The 23,147-nt window shown below is 48.7% G+C and overlaps 2 protein-coding genes across 2 annotated transcripts in view; one reads left to right on the top strand and one right to left on the bottom strand.

Annotated features, from left to right (window-relative positions):
- The window catches only part of PGM2L1 (phosphoglucomutase 2 like 1), a 41,009-nt gene extending 29,439 nt beyond the window's left edge, over positions 1 to 11,570 (top strand). Inside the window, exons 11-15 of the mRNA XM_049823093.1 lie at positions 1,225 to 1,318; positions 2,492 to 2,621; positions 3,974 to 4,163; positions 4,693 to 4,826; positions 7,127 to 11,570. Coding sequence (XP_049679050.1) covers positions 1,225 to 1,318; positions 2,492 to 2,621; positions 3,974 to 4,163; positions 4,693 to 4,826; positions 7,127 to 7,229 — 651 coding nt within the window. The 3' untranslated portion in view covers positions 7,230 to 11,570. The remainder of the gene's footprint in view (positions 1 to 1,224; positions 1,319 to 2,491; positions 2,622 to 3,973; positions 4,164 to 4,692; positions 4,827 to 7,126) is intronic.
- A 3,799-nt stretch (positions 11,571 to 15,369) lies between these two features.
- On the bottom strand, positions 15,370 to 21,294 carry TPBGL (trophoblast glycoprotein like). The gene has a single exon (XM_049823500.1). The coding sequence runs from the start codon at positions 21,258 to 21,260 to the stop codon at positions 20,184 to 20,186; it is 1,077 nt and encodes a 358-aa protein (XP_049679457.1). The 5' UTR covers positions 21,261 to 21,294; the 3' UTR covers positions 15,370 to 20,183.
- Between the last annotated feature and the right edge of the window lie 1,853 nt (positions 21,295 to 23,147).

Raw genomic sequence — 23,147 nt, forward strand, 5'->3', positions numbered from 1 at the left:
TTTTTAATGGATTTGTAACAAACACAGGTTACACAATGTTCTTTCAGGTGCCCAGATCACTAGTATGTTTTAAATTTGGTTTTACTTCAAATTGTGACAGAGAGGAACTCTTATGTTCAGATGTTTAATGCAGTTTCATTAAGGACTTGCTAAAAAAGAAAATGGGGGGTGCCCCTGCAGATTGACAGTTATTATTTTAGTTCCTGCATTCAAATTAAGTACTTGCTCTGATTTGAGACTGTTGGATGTTAGCCATAACAGATGCAAGTGCTCTGAAGCTTAGCACAAACATGCAAAGGTCTGGGTCTTGTTTAATACGTCTTAATTAAATCTATGTGCTAGGAAAAAAATTTTTGCCAAACAGTGAGGAATTAAAAACTAAAATTGAAAGCAACTCTGAAAACCGTTTTCAGTGACTGTCCTGATATGCTTAATTGGGTTGGATGTCACTGCCTTGTAGTGAATTTCATTATCTTACTAAATACTGTCTTTTTTTTTTGGTCTGGAAAGGGATACATTTGACTTAAAAAAAAAAAAAAAAAAAAAAAAAAAAAAAAAAAAAAAAAAAAAAAAAAAAGCTAGGTGTTTACAGAACCCCTGGGTCTCCTTTGTACCTTCCTTCTCTCCAAGAAGGACTGTTTCTAAGCTTTTGACTGCTTTTGCATGGTTTGAAGAGCACAAGCAGTGTTCTTCCCTCCCATTACTCAAAATTGCTGTTTATATTTCTCTAACTTTTCCTCTTGAATAACTTTGTACTGTTGTCTCATCTGATAAGCACCACAGAAGATCTTATCTGATCTGAGAGAACCGTAGTCTCAAGCATGCTTACTCCTCGATTTGATATTTACGCCCTAGTTGAGTATTCACTAGTAAAATGCTATCTGGTGACTCTTTACCTTAGATTCATAATCTAAGCTGCAGATATGAGTTGTCTAATGTTTGTGTTTACTGTCCATATTCTGTCAGTTATTTAGATTTAAATTCAGGGAAACTATTTCAAGAAAATCAGGAAAATGTCCTTAAGCTTTAGTGTTTTGACTCTGCAGCAGTCTTTCCCATTGACCTTAAAATTAAAAAAAATGCATCATCATTTTTTACCCTTTTTTGTTGTTGTTGTCTGAAGCATCCCAGAAATGAAAGGAGTAGTGGCTACATTTTCTTCGTGACTTGAAACTAAATAGAAAATGTGTATCTAATGCACTCTCTTTTTTTTTTCTGTTTCAGGAAACACTCCCTGGTTTTAAATGGATTGGAAGTAGAGTAAAAGATCTTCTTGATAATGGAAAAGTAGTTCTCTTTGCATTTGAGGAGTCTATTGGTATGTATGTTAATATCACTTTAAAATGTTGAGAACTGTGTGGGGGAAATGCGACTGAAAAGGAGTGGGTTTAGTTATGAAACAAAACACAAAAGTACTTTATTTTCGTTCTTGTTAGTTATTAGTATTGGTATTTTGCTCTCATCATATCAACTTGCCAACTATCATAATACATGATACACAAATCTCTGATTCTGGTATTGTGCTTGTACAATTTCCTCATACAAACCTGTTCTGATACAGATTGAAAGTCCTGAGATGCCAGAGCCAAACTGCTGTTGCTTTGTGGCCTTTTAGGTGAGATCAAGCATAGGATCTGTTCTTAAGCAGTTTAATACCTTACAGGTCCTCTCTGTGAGGACTTACTATTAATGACTATGTGGAACTGGAAGGTGGCTTGCTTCGGTCATGCTGTCCATCACACCAGTGCTGCAGTTCCTCCAGGAGCTGTATACTGTCCCCTCATACTTCAGAACAATATGTGAGGAATCCAAATGTGCAGGAATAGCATTGAATACCTTATGGAAGTGTGTGAATAGTCCTGCTGACCTTTCCTTGAGCACTCTATCTCTGTAATCTTGCTGATGCCACTTACCTGTAGAGAACTCTGTAGTGAACATTTTGGCTATAGGAATTCTCCACTTAGGATAAATGGCAGCTTTCTGGGACAGCATGTTCACATATAATATGGCATTTGAAAATGAAGCACATGGTGAAGAGGGTGTGTGCTTATGCCAGTTTCATTCATAAAATTAAAGAAGCTTTTAACCATAAGGAGTTAAGATCTTGCTCATGCATCCCTTCAGAAAGAAGGCATCTTGGAAGTACTGTGGAGCAGTGGTTTTTGAGTTACCAAGGCTGTATCTGTATGGGTTCCTTTGGCTCAAATTAGCGGCAAGACTCTTTGCAATATCGGCGTGCTTGCCCAAAACCAGCAAACTTTTATGGTTAGCACTGTACTATGAGAGATCTCCTCAGAGAGTAGATGTTATCAATCTGTAATTAATTTATTATCTTTCCAGCCCTATAACCCCTAAGTCAATTAGGTTTCTTAGGAAAGGGGAATGCATGTATTGGCTAATTTTCTTTTATAGGAAGAAGGTTAAAACTTCAAATAAAGCAGTGTAATAGTATGTCAGATTATTTTTCCACGATCATTTTTTTTATTTCTAGGCTTCATGTGTGGCACATCAGTGTTGGATAAAGATGGTGTAAGTGCAGCTGTAGTTATAGCTGAAATGGCAACCTACCTGGAGGGCAAGAACCTAACACTAGCACAGAAACTCATTGAGATATATGAAATGTAAGTTGTATTTTTCACTAGTATGTTCTACCTAACTATTTTGGAGCTGGGAATAATCTAGTAAATATTTTTAATGTGTCCCTCAGATGTTTTCTCATTGTAAGTTGTTTTTCTATTGCTAAGATGGACTACAGTCTTGAGTATTACAGATACCCCTTGAACACCCTATTTCCCAAAGGACTAAAGAGGCCCTTTCTATCATGTGTCTGCAATAAATTCTGAAAGAGTAGAATTTTGCATATGGATCCACCAGGACAAACTTTTCTCTTCTATTTGATTCATGCTATGTTACTTCTCTTATCTTCTGATGGGTAGCTATATTTTAGTTGTGGTCTGTGTGCTTCTCTTTAAACACTTACTATTTTCACTTAAACACGGTCTGGGGATTGTTAGAAGATCATGCGCTGTTCTTGTAGAGATTTGTAATAGAACAGAGGTTAAAGGAATGGCCTGTGTTCAATAGCTATGGACGCAATTCATGGCAATAAAATGAGGAATATGCTTATGTCGGAATTAAGTCACGTACTGTGATAAGCCCAGTTCATCAGCCAAAGTTTAACAGAACGGGTGGCACAGTTACAGCAAATTGTATATGCCATTCCTTTTCCTGCTGGCCCAGCAGGAGGACAGACTGTGGCCCTTAGAAACTTGGAATGAGGAAGCACAAACGATGGTCAGCATTTATCTCTTTATGGCACTCGGGAATTTGTGCTGTCATATGCAAACTGTAGCAAAAACAGTTCTGGACAGCTGGATTGAAAAAACTGTCAATGATAGTGATAATAGAAGGATTCATCTTCCAGTCACATTTCATTTTGTAAGCTGCAGAGAAAAGGGTCTCTGCAGGATGAGGAATGGGTGGAATATAGTGAAGAACAACTTAAATTTCAATGTGCGAACATGGTTGCTACACTGAGTGCTTGCATTAGGTCTGATTAGGGATAGTGGTTTTAACTTGGATTAAATAATCAGTTACCTTCCTCAGAAGCTGTTGAAATAACCTGTTGTTGTCTGCCATAGCCATGCAAGCAGCCACAATTTTTCATGGTGTCAGAATAATGCTGCATATTAATTTCCTGAGGGCTACCAAGGCTGTACCTAGCCAAATGGTTGGTATTTATTTCTTTGGAACTGAAACCTTTGCTTCAATTTAAAAATAGCTTACATTGATCTGAGTAATGCAGTGAAATCTTCTTCAAAGTCCAAACATTTGTCTATAAGTATCTGTTTCCACAGCTGTGACAACTGCATTCTTTTTCTGCTATTGCTTTTCCAAACAGGGACTTTCTTTAGATACCAAATGTGCAGGGAACTCCTGAATCTTGTGACTGAAAATGTTAATCTGCTTATAGGTATGGATATCACATATCAAAGACTTCCTATTTCTTGTGCTACGATCCTCCTACTATCAAAAGGATATTTGAGAAACTTCGGAACTTCGATGCCCCTCAGTCTTACCCAAAATGTTGTGGTATTTACAATATATTACATGTACGAGATATTACCACTGGCTATGACAGCAGCCAGCCCAATAAGAAATCGGTGAGTTACAAAGTATTTTTGCAGGAGAGGTTCTGTTTTTGAAGAGACTGAAAGTTAAATACACCAAAAAGTATGCAGAAAGGTGTACTATGTTAACTAAGATGACATATAATTACCATCATCTATTAAAACTGCTTAATAACATTTACTGGAGAGGAAACTGCTTAAATGTGAAATGGCTTAGTTATTGTTGAATATTTTGATATAACAATGAATGAACTTTATTAGTTGGAGTGAGCTTGATGCTCCTGCAACTCTTAAGCTGTCTAGCAGGCATCTAGCTGTTGGAATTCCAATGGGAGTAAGGGGCAGTCCTGTTACCCTGAAATACTGAGTCTGGTCTAGGTGATAGGCCTGTCAGGCTGAAATGACTTGTCTAGTCTGTTGCATTGGCTGGTGGATGTATGCTGCAGGGGATTTCAGCATGTTTATTTAGCTTTGTATGTACTGAATGTTGTATTAAAAAAAAAAATCCTACTTTTGTGTGTTGGGGTGTTGTGTAATAGAATGTTGTTGTTCGTTTATGTAGGTGCTGCCAGTGAGTAAGAGCAGTCAGATGATCACTTTCACATTTCAAAATGGTTGTGTTGCCACCCTTCGGACAAGTGGAACAGAACCAAAGATCAAGTACTATGCAGAGATGTGTGCGCTGCCCGAACAGAGGTCAGTAACAGGTCTGCATGCACACATTGCAAGATGCCTTTGGGCTGAAAGGTTAGTACACAGGAATCGATTCCCTGCGTGGTGGGGATTCCTCTGCTGTCCCCTTGGAGACCTGAGCCTCAGCTGACCATTGCAGCCTGTTAAACTGGCCAGAATGATGCACATTCCTGCTCATAAGGGATCCCCTCTGTAGTGGATAAGACAAAGAATTGAATTTTCAGCATCTGCTGCAGTAAGACTTCTTTTATTAACCTGATTTCTCGTTCACTTAGAATTAAAAAGGGACAAAACTGTGCTGCTGCTAGCAAGTATGCTTAAACCCAGGTGCATTCCTCTTGCATTTGGGAATCTGCTGTGTTGCTCTAAGCTACTGGATAGTAACTAGAGGTTTTTCCCCTTTTGACAGCCACCTGGATTGAGCTTCTTCCAGTTTAGAAAGGGTAAAAAAATGTAGGGTATGTTTACACCATTAGAATCAGGAGCTTGAATGAGGAGGCTAGGTTCTCAGTCTAGCTAACAGAGAAGCAGGCCCTTGAACTGGATTCCTAATCTAAATTGCATGAGTACCTTTCCTTTTAGACTCAAGTCCCAACATTCTTGTGGAGTAGAGAATTGAAAATAACATAAAGAGGCCTCTGATTTGGTATTTACTTTTACCTATTGGCAGGAATTCAGGGTGAGTGTATTTTTATCACTGAATGTTTTGCTCAGATTTAGGTAGTCAGTGGATAGTGAGTGGTAGATTGCCTTTGCTTGTGAAATGTGCACGTGAGGGGATACACAGATCCATGCCTAGACGGCTTTCCACAGGTTGCTGAAATATTCTTTAAAACATCTTTTTTTGCTACATGAACTGCATTAACACAGGTATGGCCCATCTTTTGAATCATGTTTTCAAACTATTCTGAACTGACCATGGAATAACAGCAGGTCAGAGAAGTGGTAGGAGTTCTACATCCCCTTTTTCTGAACGGCAGCTCTTGCCAGAAGCTTGTATTTATTTGGTCAGAGAGCTTTCTGATTGTCTGGCATATGAATGCACTTCTCTGTTACATGGGTATGGAAATTCTCACTTCAGTTAAAACATGCTTCCATAAACCTGGGAGTGGGCAAGGTACCATTTGGTGTAAGCGCTGAAGAAAAGGTAGGATATAGTTGAGGCAAACAACTGCACCAACAAGGAAGAAATACTAGAAATACTGTCCTTAACCTAATCTTAACATAAGTGAAGGCCAGACAAGTAAGAGTAGCGGGGAGAGATACAAAGTACCTGAGGATGCTCTGATGCATCATTTGGGCTTCTGTTCATTCTGATAAGTCAGAAAAATACATCAGCCTTTAATTTTAATAATACCTATGGTTAATGGCAGTTATTATCTGGAACATGAAATTGAAAAGCTTTCAAGCTTCCCTGGTTCAAGGCATAAAATGGTCCGTAGGAACCTCAAAAGGCATTCCTCTCTCTAATAGCTTTGCAGATATTTCTACGAGTTGCTGTTTATTGATTATTCTTAAAAGCTGAACATCAGGAAAGTCAGTTTTATTGCAGCATTTTTGGGTGTTTTCTTGAAAATGAAGTGGTGACCTGAAGGGCAATGCTACATTGCCAGTTCCACACATGAGTAAAGCACATGTAAATAAGCCTGTTTTGCCTATTCTGTTAAAACCAGACTGAGTTTCTTTCTTTCCAGTGAGACTTCTGGGGTAGGAGAGGGATTATGCATTTTTAAAAGAGCATTGCAATGCATTAGTGTTTGTGCATGTGGATGTTATCTTTTTACTCAAATGAATGTCTGGGCATTTAAATAGGAAAAGGGTCAGTATATTAGTGTCCTCTTGTGAGCTGTGATGCTTTGCCTGATTACTCAGTCCCCCTGAATTGCACTTTAGTCAAAATACAATCAGATACCCTACATGGGCATCTGGACACCATGTAGAGAAGAATATAGGGTATCTACCTCTTCTATTAGTAGCTCATTCTTACTTTTTAATCCATTTACAGTCTATGTCTGACCAGCCTTGCATCGTTTTTGCAGTTAGTTCTTGTGTCCCCTCTGTTAGCCTAGAGCCCTCTAGTGGTGATTATTTTTTCTTTAATTTAACAAAATTTAAATTAATATTGCAGTAGCCCCTACTGAAAAGTAGCTTGTTAAAGCAAGCAGGTTGGAGTCTTTACATGTTGATGCTCGTAGGAAACATAACAGAGCTAGTTCATCACCATCAGATCTTGCTTTTTATTTCTTTTTAATAGATGTTTGGTGTTTATTAAACCTCTTGACATGGTACTGTTCTCTTTCTAGTGACAGAAGTATGCTAGAAGAAGAACTTCAGAAGCTTATTGAAGCTTTGATTGAGAATTTCCTTGAACCTGATAAGAATGGACTGATCTGGCGCTCTGCTTAGATCTCCTGTAACTGGTGTTCAAAGAAGTGACTGCCTGCACTGCGTCATGTGAAACAAAGGAACCAAGAACAGAACTCAGTTTAATATGTGTGTGTGTGTATGTGTGTTAAACAGCTACATTTTTATTCTATAAAGAAGAAGCATTCTTTTGTCAGGCTTTTCACCAAAGTCTGGGCTAGAAAATTGGGATAAGGAGAGGAAGTAAGGGAAAAGGGTGGAATTTATTATTATCATTTTCTGTCCTTTTGACCAAAAGACTCATTAACCTGCACCAATGCAAATGAACTGCCCTAATAGGTTTAAGGCAGCTAGCTGATCTTAGCCACTAGATCTTATCTTAACTAATTTCAGGTACTCAATAACTTTTGTGTGAAAAGGTTTTTAAAATGGGGTGGTTGCAGTGCTTGAAAGAAGTGATCACTGCAAAAAAGCCTGCTTCTTCCTAGCTGTTGTGCGTGAATGTAGGTATCATTGTCACCAGTCTTAATTTCCAAAAATGTTGAAGTAGAGTTCAGTGCTTAGCATTTCTTGTTTAGGCAAGTTGTTCAATATGACATTTTTCAGCTACTTAAGTATCCTTCTGTTGTTAAAGGTGCTCTTGGTGCATTGTATCTTTCCTGTGTGTATCTTAAAATATTTACTTGACAGTGAAACAATAGTGGCAACACATGTAGTTCCACTTGCAGTCTGGGTTTTGAATTATGTAGTGCCTTTCCAAGGCTTCCAGAGGAGTATAAACTTGTTCATTCCTTGGTTAAATCCCCATGCTAAGTACCATAGGCCTTGTAACCATTTTTTTATCCTGCATCTCCGAAGGGTCGTAAGCTTTTTTTTTTCAATAAAGGTTTCAGAAATTCAGTAACTTTGAATGGAAATTCCAGCTAGTGACTGTTCTGGTTTTGATAGCTTGAATTCATACTGTCTGTGTACTTAAAAAAAAAAAAAGGGGGGGGGGGGGAAAGTGGAGGTGTGACATTGACACCATTGATTAGTTTTTTTTAGTTACTAAATCATTTTTTTGTCATCTAAGCTAATTTCTGTTAGAATAGCAAAATTTCTGTTTGCAAATACTCTTTATCTTCTATGGCAAATTTTTAACATCTTCCCATTATCTGTTTCCTACCATTGCTTGAGTAGAAAGTGATACTGTTAATCACTTTTCCCAAAAAATAGACTGATACAGAAATTCTCAGGTAGATATCTAGGATTTCAGAAAATAAAAGCTGTGTTTTGGCAGAGAAAAGCTGTGGAAGATACTTTAACTGAAACAACCCTTCAAGAAAAATTGCATATTGATTAACTGAGAATAATACTTGTTAATGTGTGCTACAAAATTGTTAATATTCAGAATAAAGTCAGTGATGTTCTAGACACCTCCCTGCTATCACTTTACAGTAATTAAAAGAAATAGATAAGACTGGACGCTTAACAGCAGTATTGAAGGTTATGTGAAAAGACCCTAAGATGCACTTAAGTTAAAGCCATTGTTTTGCCACTATTGTTAAATCTCTAGATTTGTCCTCCATCTTATTATACCCTTACAGCTTGATGCCATAGGATTGTGCAGAGTGTTGTTGTATGTGTTGCATCTAGATGGCTTTAAAGAGCACCAAGGTTTCCGTGTCTGTGCGGGTATTGGGTATTTCATGCTGACAGAAGCTTTGCACTATAACTGTGGATAAGTATTTTGCTGTATATGAATGTACATGTACTGCAGAAGGTCTGTGTTGCACAAATTCTTATTTGCCACTGATTCTTATTTATTTTTTAAGTTAAGAGAAAATATTTCCAAATTGTTCTGCAATTGAGTGAAATGTATCTAATGCCAAAAACCTTTTTTTTTCTTGATTGTACATTTGACTGATGTGGGGAAAATGGGTGAAAGCATTTACACTTAGAGTATACTCATGTTATTGTACAGCGCTGGGTAGGTCTAAGAAGGTGTGAAGGCATTTCTGACTGCTGCTTTGTTTTCAGCTTTCATGAAAAGGTGCAGATCTGGATCCCGACTGCACTGAATTTGAAGAAGGTCTTGACATTTGTTCCACTGGCAGCAGATTAAAGCCTTAGGCGTTTTGGATTTTGTTTTTAAATGGCCTAGTAGTAGTACAGAAGAGAGTACTTGGAATATAATTCTGAACTAAGGTAAACACTGTAAAAAGCGTAGTGTATGTGATGAGGCCAGCTGTGTGTATATTGTAGCAGGTAGCATTAGGAGTTATGTCTTGTGAGTTATGTTTGTGCTCTTACAGAGAGCAGGAATCTGCAATTTCCCAGAGAGATCTACTTTATATCAGTAGGCAAGTGTTATAAATGCAGTATGGAAGAAAATAGTGATTATGTTTTCAAATCAGCATTCTTAGAAGTTGGTAACTGTTCATAGTCTGAATATCTTTAAAAAAAAAAATACGAGGAGTTAAGTATCTGGGATTCTTCTCGTTGATAGATTTGAGCAGTAAGTTATAGATGTCGTAGTGCTTTTGGAATGACAGCAACAGGCACAATGTGTTGAATGTATTCTAAGGGTATAATAACTATTGCTGTTTTAAAACTGCTGCTACTGTTGTTTTCCTACTGTATTTGAACTGTTTGATATATTTATACTGTTCCATTTGTGGAACTCCTCCTTTACCTCCTCCCTCTGATCTTGCTTCCCTTACTTCTGTTACTGTGAAGGACTGTAATTCTCTTACTTCATCACCCTGTAACTTTGTTATACCTCGTGTTAGAGTTTGGGCTTGTGCACAACCTTCTTTCAGTTGTCGGTTGTTCTTTACTACTTTTCAGATAAGAACAAAGGCTTTTCAAACTTGAGTAGGAAGCAGATAATAGATCAAAGTACGCTGTGGATGGTGTTTACTAGGCGCTTCCAGTTAAAATATGCCTTTTCAAAGGCTGGTCTACAGCAAGTCACTTGCTTTAAACTGCAATCATACAGCCAATGATTTGGTTTTAGTATTTGATAAAATTAGGAGGGCTTGGTTTTGTCTCTTCCTTTTTTGATGTGACAGACTTAATCTCTGTCTTACTCAGCTATATGGTAAAGTTGTGTTTCTGTGAGCCTAGGATAGGACCTTTGTAAGTACAGGAGACTTGCCAGGCCAGGTTGAATATCTATGATACAGACCTTGTAGCTGAATTTTTTTCTTCAAGTTGTGATACAGCGTCCAGTCTGTGGATTAAATAGCTTCAAGTGCTCTTCATGTCTCTCCTCCTGCATCTCTAAAGGATGCGTCCTGCCATGGCATGAGCGAACCACAGACTCTTGCATGGAAGAGGAGGAGGGAACGTGTGTAACAGGAGAAAGTTTGACTGGAATCTTCAAGCACAACTCTAGCTATAGGCCAACATAGCATAGCCCTGGCTTTGTTTGCCGTTGGCGTGGTGTCCTGTTCAGGTGGCAAGCCAGTTCTGTTTCACTTGCCCTTTCCCCCAGGTTTCCCTGGGGCTGCAGGAAACTAGGAGCTTGCCCAAATATGTCTCCTCATTTTCTTAATTTTAAATACCCAGCTCTTCCTTCTAAGGAGGGGAAATACATCATTCAGAGTAAATTAAGAATTAAAATTCTATGTGTTCCTGTTTCAGGCATTGAGGTGAGTTACAACATGCTGTACACACTGCCTAGGGCTCCTGTACCTGCCTTGGGCAGTTCTTGACTGATCTCAAGCTGTTGCTGTATTTTTGCTTGGAGGATACTTGCAGCTTGAAATTTCTGGCATTATTCCCTGATTTAACAGTACTCAGGTAGCACACTGTCCCCCTTCTCTGCCTGGCTCCTGAAGTATTAGGGATTTCAGCTCCTGTTTTATTAAAGGGAGTGTGTTTGTGTGAAACTATCAGGGTATTGAGGGAGAAGACACAAGGCAGAATGATGGTTTTGGTTGGTTGGGGCAGGGTGGGATGTGTGGTCTGCTTTAGAAAGCACTTGGATGTTCTCTTTAATTTAAAAACTAATATTGTCATCACTTTGTTTTGTCTTTCCCACCCCTTTTTGCCCTCTTCTCCCCCCCCAAGTAAGGGGGGGGGCTCTTTGCATGGTGAAGCCTGGGTGGTTAGAGTCCATCTTGATAACCAGGACATTTTCCATCCTCTCTCTCCCTTTGTGTGTTCAAGAGGAGCTTTGTTCGAGGTGATTGAAGTATCTGAAGCTGCATCGTTCTCCTTGTCTACAATCCTGGGGAGTTCTGGAGCTCTAATCTTGTTTACCTGATGTCTGTTCTTCTGTAAAACTAGGGCATATTACAAATACAGAGTGAGAATTTGCACTTTTCTGAAGAATTTTTGTGTGTATTGCTATGTGGATTTAGTTGAATGAAGTGTTATAAGTAATAAAATATTCTCTTCGTAGTAGCAATCCTTCATGTTTCTTCGGTGGTCTTTAGTCAAACACTATTGCCCCAAAACCCGAGCTGGGGGATAACTGTTCCTGACTGAGTGTAGGAGGAATATTGACCATATGCCCGCTCGGATATCTAAAGCCCGAGGAACAACAGTGTTTCCTGAAGAAACTGTTCAGAGCCTCATCCTTCTGGTGGTGACGCTAAATGAGTTCTCTGTTTCCCAGGGGCTCAGCACCAAGGACTGACGGGCTTAGTTGTGACCTGAAGTCACCACTGATGCCACCACGGAGCAGGTGGGAAGGGAGTTGGATGTTTGGGGCTGTAGGACAGGCGGGCACAAGCCAGAACGAGGAGAGGCTAGGGTTTTGGGGGTGAATTTGCTTCAGGAAAATCAACAGTCTGGAAGGGAGCTGGGGAGGGGAGCAAGAGGGTCTGTTTGTGAGCCCATGGTGGGGATAAGGGGAGCCGCTGTTGCAGGTGAGCTGGGGTGGGCACTGTGCAGGTGGGAGTGGGTCTAGAGCAGAGGGTCCAACCTGGGGCTGACGCTCACCCAAAAGAAAGGTTTCAGCTCCATATAGAAAGTCCCACCAGGAAAGCTGGTGAGGGAGAGGGACCATCCTCTTGCTGGTCCCTCTCAGGAGATCACCCTCTGCTCAGGATTTTATGGGGTTCTTACGCCCACTGTTAGATGAGTTGATTTCACCCCAGCTTGGCTTTAATATTTTAAGACTACTTTAAAGCATTGTTAAGGTTGATGTAAGATGGTTCCTGGGGCTGCAGCAGCATGTCCAGGAGGGTTCCTGCATCCCTTCAGTGACAGCTGCAGGCTTCATCCCCAGGGGGGTCTGCATCTGAACTGTTGGGGTTTTTTCTCCTTGCCAAGGCTGAAGAGCCCCCCCTGCTCCAGATCAGAGCTCCTCTCCTCCTCCCAGCTCACCAGAATTAGCTCTGAATTATCCCTTGGTGCTTTCCAGGGAGATATTTAACCATACCCCTGTTACAGAGGCTCATGCAATCAAATTCAACAGGTGTTAAAAGTCAGATTTATTCCTCAGTAAGCCTTCAGACTGGTTGTTAAATGAAAAAAAAAAAAAAAAAAAAAAAAAACAACCCAAAAAAACCCCAAAACCAAGCAGTAGAAGGATGCGGAGATGGAGGGCTTTATTCGGGCTGGGGGTGAGGGGAGAGCGGTGTCACCCACGGCCACGGCAGGGCACGGACCGGGTTTGGGGGGGCACACAGGACCCGGACGGGCTCCACCGTCTGTAATTGCAGGAACCGGCGCTGGATGTCACCGTGAGCCCGTACAGAGGGACGCAGCCCCGGTGGGGGCTGCAGCTGCCCGGCTGCGCCCCTCTGAAGGTGCGGGGACAACCGAGGGACGGGCTGGGGACCCCCCGGGCTTGGGGCTGGGGTGCAGAGCAGCCGGGGGGGGGGGGAGAGGAGGACCCTGGGCCCAGGCTCTGCTGCCATGATCCCTGCTGAACTGGGATGTTTCTTCCAGGAACGGCATCTCCCAGCCTTCTCCAAGGCCCGGGGGAGCGGTTTGGGGGACCGGAGCATCGCGTGGAGGCTCTGGGGGTCCGTCCGTGTTGCTGGTCCAGCACTGGGACCCCGGGACATGACTGGGAGCAGCCACGGTCACTGGAGGCTGCTGAGTCCTGGCAGACAGCGATGCCTGGCTTCGCATTCAGGTCTTGTCAATTTAAATGTTAATTTAGTAACTAAATTAATTACTGATACGCCAAGCCCGGCCCACGTGGCCTGTCCCTTGGGCTCAGCTCTCCGGCGGCTCACGAAACATCTCTGGAGCCCGTGTCTGGTGGTTTTCTCCTGCTGGTTGGGTCCATCTCGCCATGGAAGGACGCGGCTGGTGGCCCGGCTGCTGGTGGGGGCTGGGGGCTGGTGTCCGTGCAGCAAGAAGCCATGAGGGTTGCTGCTTCCCATCACGTTATGGGGAAAGCTAATGAATAATTTCTGTGTGCATGCAGCAACGTATGGAGCGTGCCAGAGCACCAGAAGTCCCTTCAGAGGGCTTGGGGTTGGAGCAGGACTGGCAGCCCCCAAAACCTGGTCCCTGGGGTCAAGGGGAGCCCTTCAACTGTGCTGCTCCCTAAAAGGGAAACTGAGGCACAGAGCAAGAAGGAAACACCACCCAAAAGCCCAGCGGTACAGCTAAATACTCAGTCCATGTCCACTGAGCTACCAGCTCTGGTCCATGGGTGACGTACCCTGCTTATGGGTCACTGACCGGTGAGATACGGCAAAGAGGCGGCAGCGATGCTTCTCCCTTGGTGCCAACGCCACGCCAGGCATGGGCAGCTCTCGCTCCTGCCGAGCAGGGAGCGATGAAGCAGGAGGTGAATCCCACGGGACTGTTGCTGCAACCTCGGCTCCCCCCCAGCCTTCAGGGTGCTTACCCTAATGGCACGACGTCAGGCGGTGATTGCTGCGCTGCAGGGGTGTCCCCTTGTTCTGTAAGGGACAGGGAGCTGGGTAGGACCAAGCTGAGCTCCTGGGCTGCTCGTGGTCCCCAGCTCCTCTCCTTTCCCAAGCCTGAGCTACCTGCCAGATGGCTGCAAGTGGTGTATGGAAATCCACCTCTAAGGCTGCCGGTTTGGACCATCCCAAAGGGAAGGGCTGCCCTTCAGCTCTGGAAACCTGTCCCATGGGGATGGAAAGGGATTGATCCTGCCCATGCAGAGCAGCATCTCCACGGCTTTGGGATGCAGGTTCTCCAGAGGCACATCAGAGATGATCTGGGTTCCTCTTCACGAAGAACGTGGGAACATCCCCCAAAAGGGCATCACAGAAAGGTCCTTCTCAGGGGCTTCCTTTGAAGCAGGGAGGTTTGTGCAAGTTGTACCATGATGGGGAGGGAGTGGAGCTGCGAGCAGATGTAGTGTGGCAGCATTACTGAGGCCTGAGCTAAGGGCTGGGGCCAGTCCCACTGGTGTAAAATTGCAGGAGGGGGAAGGACCAGAGAGAGGGAACTGGGTTTGTCTCTATCCAAGTTGAGGATGTGTCCTCTGAGGCTGAGGAGCCTGAACAATTAGAAGTGATGAAGACCATCTAAAAATAGTAATTGTAAATGTCAGGCTGGCGAGTGCTTGGGAAACGTGCTGGGAGGATGGAGCGGCTCTGCGGGGTTATCTGTGCCCGTGCATCCTTATGCAGGATGAGGGACCAATACTCACCTGCCCTGGGTTGATCCTGCTCACCCTGGCTCTCTGAGAGCCCCCCCAAAGCCCCAGAAACTGGCTGACATGGATCACCTTGGACAGCCATGGCCAGAGACATTTTCTGTGCTGCTTTATCCTGACAGGAGCTGCAGAAGATCCCAGCCCTGCTTCGGATGGAAGGTGGGGTGGGAAGACATAGGCTTCGGGGCTGACACCAGTCCCTCAACATAAATTCTTTCTCAGTGGCTTTTGATGGGGGAAAACTTCAGTGAAGACCCCCCCGTTGCCCACAGTAAGCACCATGGGATGATCCCAGCCCCGCAAGTTGGGTGATGTGCTGCCAAAACCACCTAAAAGACGCTCTGGTCCCCACTCTTCAAGCAAACGATGGGAGCCAGGTGGCACAGGAACACCCAGCAGACACATTACCCCTTTCATTGCCTCTACCCCTGCCAGCTTCTCCTCCCCATCCCCAGAATCCCACCTGTCCCCAGCGTGCCAAAAACTTGCTTAAAACAGCTGGGAAAGCAGGTTTATTTTGAAAAAAAAAAAAAATAATCCAGATTGGGGCAGATTAGTGGAAACATGTCCTTCCCCATCTGCCTGGGCTGTGGCTGAAGACACGCGATGAGGCGAAAAACCACCCCAAGGAGGAGGACGAGGTGGCCCCACGCTGGGGACCTGCGTGGCAGGGAGGGCATGAGGTCGTGGGGCTGCAGCCCGAGCTACTGGGGTTCAGACCCTTTTGGGGGTGTGGGGAACTACCTCCCCTCCATCCCAGCTCTGATCAGTCCTAGGTGCCCTGCCTGCCCATCCCTGCCTCTCCGGGTCCCAGATCTGCCTATCCCTTGCCCATCCTGTGCCTGTCCGTCCCTGCCTCAGCATCCTTGCCCTGTGTACCTCTGTCTGTCCCAGCCCATACAAGCCCTGCCTGTCCCTCTCCTGCCTGTCCCTGCCATCCCGGGGCAGGGGGGGCACACCACTGTTCTTGCTGGGGGCTTTGACCTGCCACCCTGTACCCTGGCTGCGTCCCCCCAGCCCCCTCTCCCCCAGGACAGGTCCCCAGCCCCTTCCCTGCCACTGAGGGCTCATCGCTGCCCTGAGTGGGTCAGTGCTCAGCTGCACCGGGAGCCCCCGTCCCCCAGTATTATCCCAACACGGCTAATGAGAAGCACTCACAGATAAATAGGTGGGATCCTATTTAATCGAGACTTTTTTGGGCAAGGTGCAGGGGTCACCTCTGAGCCAGAGGAAGGACAAATAGAGCGGGCACTGTCCCAGGCTTGGAGGTCCCAAAGCTGCCCAGAGTTTTAAGTGAACCCTGCTGAGGTTTTAAATCCATTTCTGTGGGTTTTTGCTCTCAAATCCTTTCCTGCTATCAGGAACTTAGCCCTGCTCGCTTTGTGCCTCGGTTTCCCCAATGCGTGAGGGTGACAGCTCCCGCTTGCTCTTCCTAAAGGAATAAATGAAAAGCAGAGGGTTTCTTCCTTCCTCCAAAGGTGGTTTGGGTTAATCCCTGCTAACAGAGGAGGAGGATGAAGGAGCCTGGAGTGAAGCTTCACAGGGTTGAAGGCACTTGGGCAGAATTACTTGTTATTAATTCTGTGTATTTTTGGAAGGGGGAGGCAGCCAGTGGCTGACTTTCTTCCCTGCCCAAGTGCTGGGGTGTCGCAGCCCTGCGGTCAGCAGGGATGAGGATGATGCTCCAGCCCAGTTATTTCCACTTGACATATCCTGACAAACTTCCACCAAACTTGAGGAAAAATGCTTCTTAAAGCACACCTGGGATGCCCTGGTCCAGCAACGCAAGCCCCTAAAACCCACAAGGATGTGTGCAGGGGGAGGATGGATGCAGGCAGGGCAGGCAGCGTTGCCTGGCCCAACTCTGTCTGCATCCACATCCACCTCCTCGGCTAAATCTCACTGCTTGCCTCTTGGCCGGATCGGCCCAAGAAACAGCAGAGCTCTTTGGGAAATAAGGAAGGAAAAGCAGATCTGAAAGACCATGCTGGGTTGGAAAGCACCGGCAGCTTATAAGCATCTCATATGCAGGGCATATAAATAGACATTTTTGGGGTTTTCCCCTCTTTTTCGGTGACAAGCCACTGCAGAGGGCTCTGAGCATCCTTTGCTTGATTCACACCACAGATGCTGTTTATATCCTGCATTTCAGTCGGCTCAAGGAGCTGTCAGGGTAACTTTCCACTTGGGTGGCAGCTTGCTGCCAAAGTCTCGGGGTGCCGGGAAGTTCGCATCGTCCGCTGAGCCCTTCATGGAAAGGGACCGCACAGAAATGTGATGGCAGCTGGGTTTCTCTAAACGCGCAGCCGTCTTTGGGAACCCAAAAAGCACATTTTGAGTCTCAGCTTGATAACAAGTCTTGGTTTCGCTAATCCAGAGGTTCCCTAATCCTGCTGATTTGTCATGCTTGGGGTATGCGCCATGCAGAATAATATTAACGTTAACAAGCCACAAGAATTACGCTCCTGCAGCTGGTTATCTACCCAACCACCCACATCTGACCGCCCACACGTCACCTTTGCTGGGCTGACGGGGCTTTGCCTCCCTGGAGGGAGTCGGAGCATGCAGCCCGGGGTCTTGGTGCACCCAGTGAGGATGGGGAACGCGATGCTCCGAACCTCCCGCTGCTCAGTGCCAAAAGGAGGAGTGTCCTCATCCCTGGGGACCAAAAGCCACTGCATCCCTCCCTTTGGCCTCAGAAAAGGCTGGAGCAACCGGCTGCCCACGCCAGCTAACCCCTTTGCCAAAGGGCTTCGGGGCCAGGATGTGTTTGGCCACTTTTCTGTCTGCTTGGAGGCAATTTCCTTCCTATCATCTATCACCAGGCACCAGCAGCCGCTGCCAGGCGGATGCTGCGTTCCCTGTCCAACAACCACCCATCTGCCTGCAAAGCCCTCCGGGCACTTCTCCTCCTTGCTGCAAGATGTTAAATCTCACCAGGACTTCCCAGCACTGTACCCATGAATTGATGCTGCTCCGGTGGAGTCGCAGCCCGGGACGCCCCATGATGCTCAGCAGCGCTCACTCCCGGCACGGTGTGCTCTGCCAGATGTGGCTGCCAGATGTGCAAATCCACCCCATTGCCCTTTCTCTTGCTCAGGGTCTGTGTTTTGGCTGCAGGCAGGTGGGAAATGGAGGGAGGAGGGAGGAAAGTGGATGAGGTTGAGGGGCAGGCTGAGATTTCTCCCCCATAAACCTGCCCAGTAACTCATTGCGTGGGGTGGTGAGGTGGGACCAGAGCTCACAAGCTCCTAGGATGAGGAGAAAACCTCGAGAAAAGGTCCCCAAAATGCAACAAGTTTCTGCCGGAGCAACTCATCTCCAGTGAGCTAAGCTGTGGGGGTCTCTGGGGCTTCACTGGGAACTGGGGCAGAGCCAGGACCTGGCTCCAGTGGGGAACCAGCTCCCTGCTCAGCAGGACCAGCCCAGAGCACCCAGGAAACTCATTTTGACTCCTAGTGCCATATCCCTATCTGAATACAGCCCTGGCACACAGCTCTGCACCAGCTCCCCTTTCCGGGCTTGTCTACTTTGATACTGGGCTTTGCAAGGGGAGGAAATGCAAAAGGGGAAAATGCAATAGGGGAAAAAGCAAAGGGGTAAAATGCAAAGGAGCCTGCACCAGGTTGCATCCTTCCTGGGGCCTCCAGGAATGCCTGGGATGGAAATAACTGTGCTTTCCCCCAGCAGAGCTTTCCACCCAGTGCAGGAGCTGGATACACACATGCAGGCTCAGGGGACCATAAATCCCACAGAATTCTTATTTACACACCCAAGATGCTGGGTACCTGCTGCTCCCTGCGTCAAGGATCCCAAAGCACCAGGCAAACACCGGCACTGGTCCCAGCGCGGCTGCAGGGCAGCGAGGATGCAGCCCTGGTCCTCACCTCTGCCCGGCTCTCCCGTATCAGCCTCCCGGTACAGAGAAAGGCAAACACAGATGTATCAAAACGCAACAATTTAAGTTTTCAGCCCGGCACCGAGATTCAGCATTTTAAGCTTAATTTTGGGAAATGTTGTGAGTCACAGCCTTGCACTGCCTCTCCCCACATCTGTAGATGCTCAGCGCTTCAGTGCCTCATGAAATAGGTACCAGAACACCCAGGAGATAAAAACTGCTTTAGAGACCTATTACCTGGATAATTTTCCCAAGTACCTGCCCTGCTACCGGGGAAGGATCAGGACCAACAGAGCCTGAGCTCAGGGCACAATGCAAAACCTCTCTGCATCCCTGGCCACCACACCAGCCCAGGAAAAGAAGTTTCTAAGCACCAGCAAAACTACAGAGGAGCCCACAGCTGCCTTCCTCCGGCAAACCAGCAGTGATAACATCGCCTCAGCCAAGGGGATATTCAGAAGTCATTGCAAGAAGCTTGATACAAAATAGACAATAGAGTGGATGCAGCTTTCAATATATTTGCTCTAGGATATAGTAACAGGCACGGTTCTAAAGCAAACACGGGCGAGTGAACTAGGTCGAGAGCTTTTGCTTCACTCATTTTGAATTACAAAGTGCTGAGACAGCCTAGTCTAGGATATATTTTAGAGTCAGAAGAGGGCTGCCCCCGCATGCCCTGGGGAACATGCACGCAGCCGGCGGAGGCATTTCCTACACAGCTGCATCATTTTGTGCCTGGAAAGAGCTGGAAATGTCATCGAACAGAACCAAATGGATAAATGGGCTCAGAAAAGCACATCGCTTCTCGAGGGGAGCGGCAGGACGGTGTGTTTTCCTCTGTGTTTGGAGAAAAAAAAAAGAAAAAGAAAAAAAAAGAAATCAAGTTTTGCATCTGTCAAATAGAAATCTAATAGGAAAGAGAGCTGTACATGGTCAAAGTCAAGTCCAGGCTCCAGGAACATCCAGGAGGACAGTTTCAGGTATTGCCCGCTGCTTCCCGGGACGTGCCAAGCAAACACTCACGTGTGTGCGGTGCCGAGCCCCGCCGGCAGCGTGGCATCCCGCAGTCCGCCGAAGAAACCTGCCGCTGGAGAGGAGGTGCGGGAAGCAGCTTATAATCCTCCCGGGAACATCGGGGCTCTGTGTGCCGGCATCCCGCGGGGCCGATCCGATGCGATTCCCCCCGCCCGTGGGCACTGGGATGGGGCAGGGGGGGGAACGGATCCAGCCTGGTCCCCTGTGGGAATCAGCGCTATGGGGGGTCGATTAGGGCACGGGCAGGGAGAGCCGGTCCGGAGCCCTCCGGGGAGGGTGCACCCCACTCTGAAGCACCCCAGCACCCATGCCCGAGGCCGGCTCGTCCTCAGAAACTAATTTTTTGGCGGTGCCATGGCGATGGGATGGGAACGGGGCTGGGGCGAGATGGATGCCGGGAGCGGAGGCGTCGAGGGGCGGCATGGCGGGCGGATGCCGGGGAGGCCGGAGGGGCGAGGGTGGGATGCTGAGGGTGCCGTCAGAGGCCGGGGGTGCCGATGGCGCTGGTGCAGCGGGGATCGGCGTCCTGCTCGTAGCGGTAGTGGTAGCCCTCCATCTGGTCGCGACAAGCCTCGCGGAGGTTGTGGAGCCAACGCTTGATGCCGCGGCGGTTCAGGTAGAGCACCATGAGGAAGACGATGCCGATGAGGGCCAACACGATGCCGAAGAAGACGTAAGAAGCCGTCTCCAGCCGACCGGGCTCGCCGCCCTCGGCGGCCGCGCACGCCAGCCCCTCGGGCCGCAGGCGCAGCAGGTTGGCCCCGCGCAGCGGCGGCGGTGCGGCGCAGCGCAGGCCGCGGGCGTCGGGCACGCGGGCGGCGGCGGCGGCGCGCAGCCAGGCGAGGAACGGGCGCAGGGCGCAGTCGCAACTCAACGGGTTGGCCCCCAACGTCAGCCGCAGCCCCCGCAACCCCGGCGCCTCCAGGCTCCGCAGCTCGGCGGCCGCCAGCCGCTGCAGCGAGTTGTTACGCAGGTCCAGCTCCTCCAGGCCGGCGGGCAGCAGGGCGGCCGGCAGCGCCCGCAGCCCGTTGCCCGCCAACTCCAGGCGTCGCAAGCTGAGGTTGCGCAGGGCCGGGGCGAGCTGCTCTTCCAACGGGGCGGCCAGCAGCGCCTGGTTCAGCTGCAGCGTGCGCAGCAGCGGCACGCCGGCGAAGGCGCCGGCGGCCACCGAGAGCAAAGGGTTGTGGCTCAGGTCGAGGGTACGGAGGGCGGGCAAGCCTTGCAGAGCCATGTCCTCGATGGTCTGGATGTTGTTGTGGCGCAAGCGGAGCAGGCGGAGGTCCGGCAGCGGGCGGGCGGCGAAGGCGGCCGGCCGCAGGACGCTCAGGTTGCTCCCGACGATGCTCAGGTTGTGGACGGTGACCGGCAGCTCCCTCGGCGGTTCTTCCAACCTCTCGTACCGGCACTGCACCAGCTCCGGGGTGGCCACGCAATAACAAGCGGACGGGCAACCCCCGGGGGCGACGGCGGGGGGTACGGCCAGCGGCAGCAAGGCGAACCCCAGCCAGGGCAGCCAGCCCCCGCCGCCCGCCGCCCGCTCCTGCCTGCGGGCCATGCTCGCTGCCCGGGCATGCAGGGCCGGGGGGGTGGGGGGGACAAGGGGGGAGGGGGGTAGGACGGGAGGGGGGACCCGGGGGGAGCGGGAGGGCGCGGATGGGGGTGATGGAGGGGTGTGGGGGGACGGACCTGCCTCCCTTCACCTCCCCCCCCCCCCCCCCTCCTCCTCCTCCTCCCCCGCGGGGCTGAGCTGCCTCCGGCGCGGCTCCCGCACACGGCGGCTCTGCTGGGAGCGCTGGCCGCGCCGCTGCCCAAATCCGGCTGGGGGGGAGGAGGAGGAGGAGGAGGAGGAGGAGGAGGAGGAAGGGGGACGGGTTGGGGCTGCCTGGCGCTGCGGGCTGGGCGGAGGAACGCCGCGGGCTGCTGCCGTCGGGGGCGGGAGGCGGCGAGGTGGGGGGGGGGGGGGGGCTCGGGGTGTTTTTGGCACGGCTCGGTTCAGCTCGGCTCGGTTCAGCTCGGCTCGGCACCGTTCGCAAGCCCCATGGTGCCCCCTTCGCTGCGGGAGGGGGGTTGTGGGGGGCCGGGGTCTGATGCGGTCTCCTTCCAGCCCGGGGAGGGAATTAGGGGATGGCTCCGTCCCCATCAAAGTCCGGGGAGGATTTAGAGGGGGGTATCCTGGTCCCCTTTCAACCCGGAGAGGGATTAGGGGATGTCGCGGTCCCTTTCTAGCCCCGGAGAGAGGTTTGGAGCTGTACCGGTCACCTTCCAGCCCGGGGAGGGGTCAGAGGATGTCGCGGTCCCCATCCAGCCCGGGAGGGGGGTTGAGGGCTGTCCCGGTCTCTCTCCAGCCCCGGAGAGGATTTAGGGGGTGTCCAGGTCCTTTTCCAGCCCCGGAGAGCGTTTTGTGGCTGTCCCGGACCCCTTCAAGCCCGGGATGATTTGGAGGTTGTCCCGGTCCTTTTCCAGCATGGGGGCAGTTGGGGGCTGCTGCGGTTCCCGACCCCGCAGCCCTGAGGAGGGGAGGGGGGCTGTCACGGTCCCTTTCCAGCCCAGGGAGGATTTGGGGGCTGTCCCGGTCCCCTTCCAGCCCCGGTCCCCATTCCCCACCCTGCCCTGCCAGCCGGGCACCCCGCAGCATCCCTGAGCGTTGCAGCCTGGAGAGAGATGCAGGCAGGGTTGTCACCGCTGCCTCCAAGTTATCACCGCTTTTGCTTTTCGGGACTTGGTCCTATCATCCCTCGTGGGTCCCCATCCCCTGCCCTGCTTTGTGGGGAGCCATGGGGTCCAGCCACCGGGATGACCCACGCTCCAGGGAGAAGCGATGCTGAGGGACGGAGATGTCATCGCTTTTATTGGACCAGCTTGGAAAAAATCCTGACCGGCGTTGGGCATGCAGCGCTGGCCCGTTGTGCACTCCTGGCTTTATTTTCTCCTTATTGTGGCTAATAAAAGATATTACCTCTGCTGCAAAGCCTGCTTTGGTCTCACCGCCATCCCAGGGGGCTGCCCAGGGCTTGGGGGCTGGGGGGGCACAGGCTGCTGTGTCTAACAGCAGCCAGAGAAATCAAGGAAGCTTGTGGGAGGGGCAGGGGGAGAAGAATAGTTTTGGGAATATGTCAAAAAATTGTGTGCCATCAAATATTTAAGCGTGGGGCAGCATCCACTCTCACACCGAAGGAGAGGGAGTGGGGAGAGCCAGGTGTGCACAGTGGGTCATGCTGAGCCAGCGCTGCAGCACTCATGGATGGAGCCTCCTCTCCCCCAAAATAGCACTTTAGGGCCCATTTATCACATTTAACTGCTATATTTAATGAATCAATAACGCTCTGAAAAACAAGGCAGATGGTGGGCCAGGTCCACCGCTTTGCGTGGAGGTCCTGGCAAGCTCTCATCCACCGGGCTGCAAAAATCCCGGCACCTTTTAGTCCTGCTCCGTGGCTGCTCG

This window comes from Accipiter gentilis, chromosome 19 (genome assembly GCF_929443795.1).
Source record: "Accipiter gentilis chromosome 19, bAccGen1.1, whole genome shotgun sequence".
Classification (NCBI taxonomy): domain Eukaryota; kingdom Metazoa; phylum Chordata; class Aves; order Accipitriformes; family Accipitridae; genus Astur; species Astur gentilis.

Bases quoted from the DNA above. Each gene is read 5' to 3' on its own strand.
- TPBGL (XM_049823500.1), bottom strand. From the start codon at position 21,260: ATGGCCCGCAGGCAGGAGCGGGCGGCGGGCGGCGGGGGCTGGCTGCCC.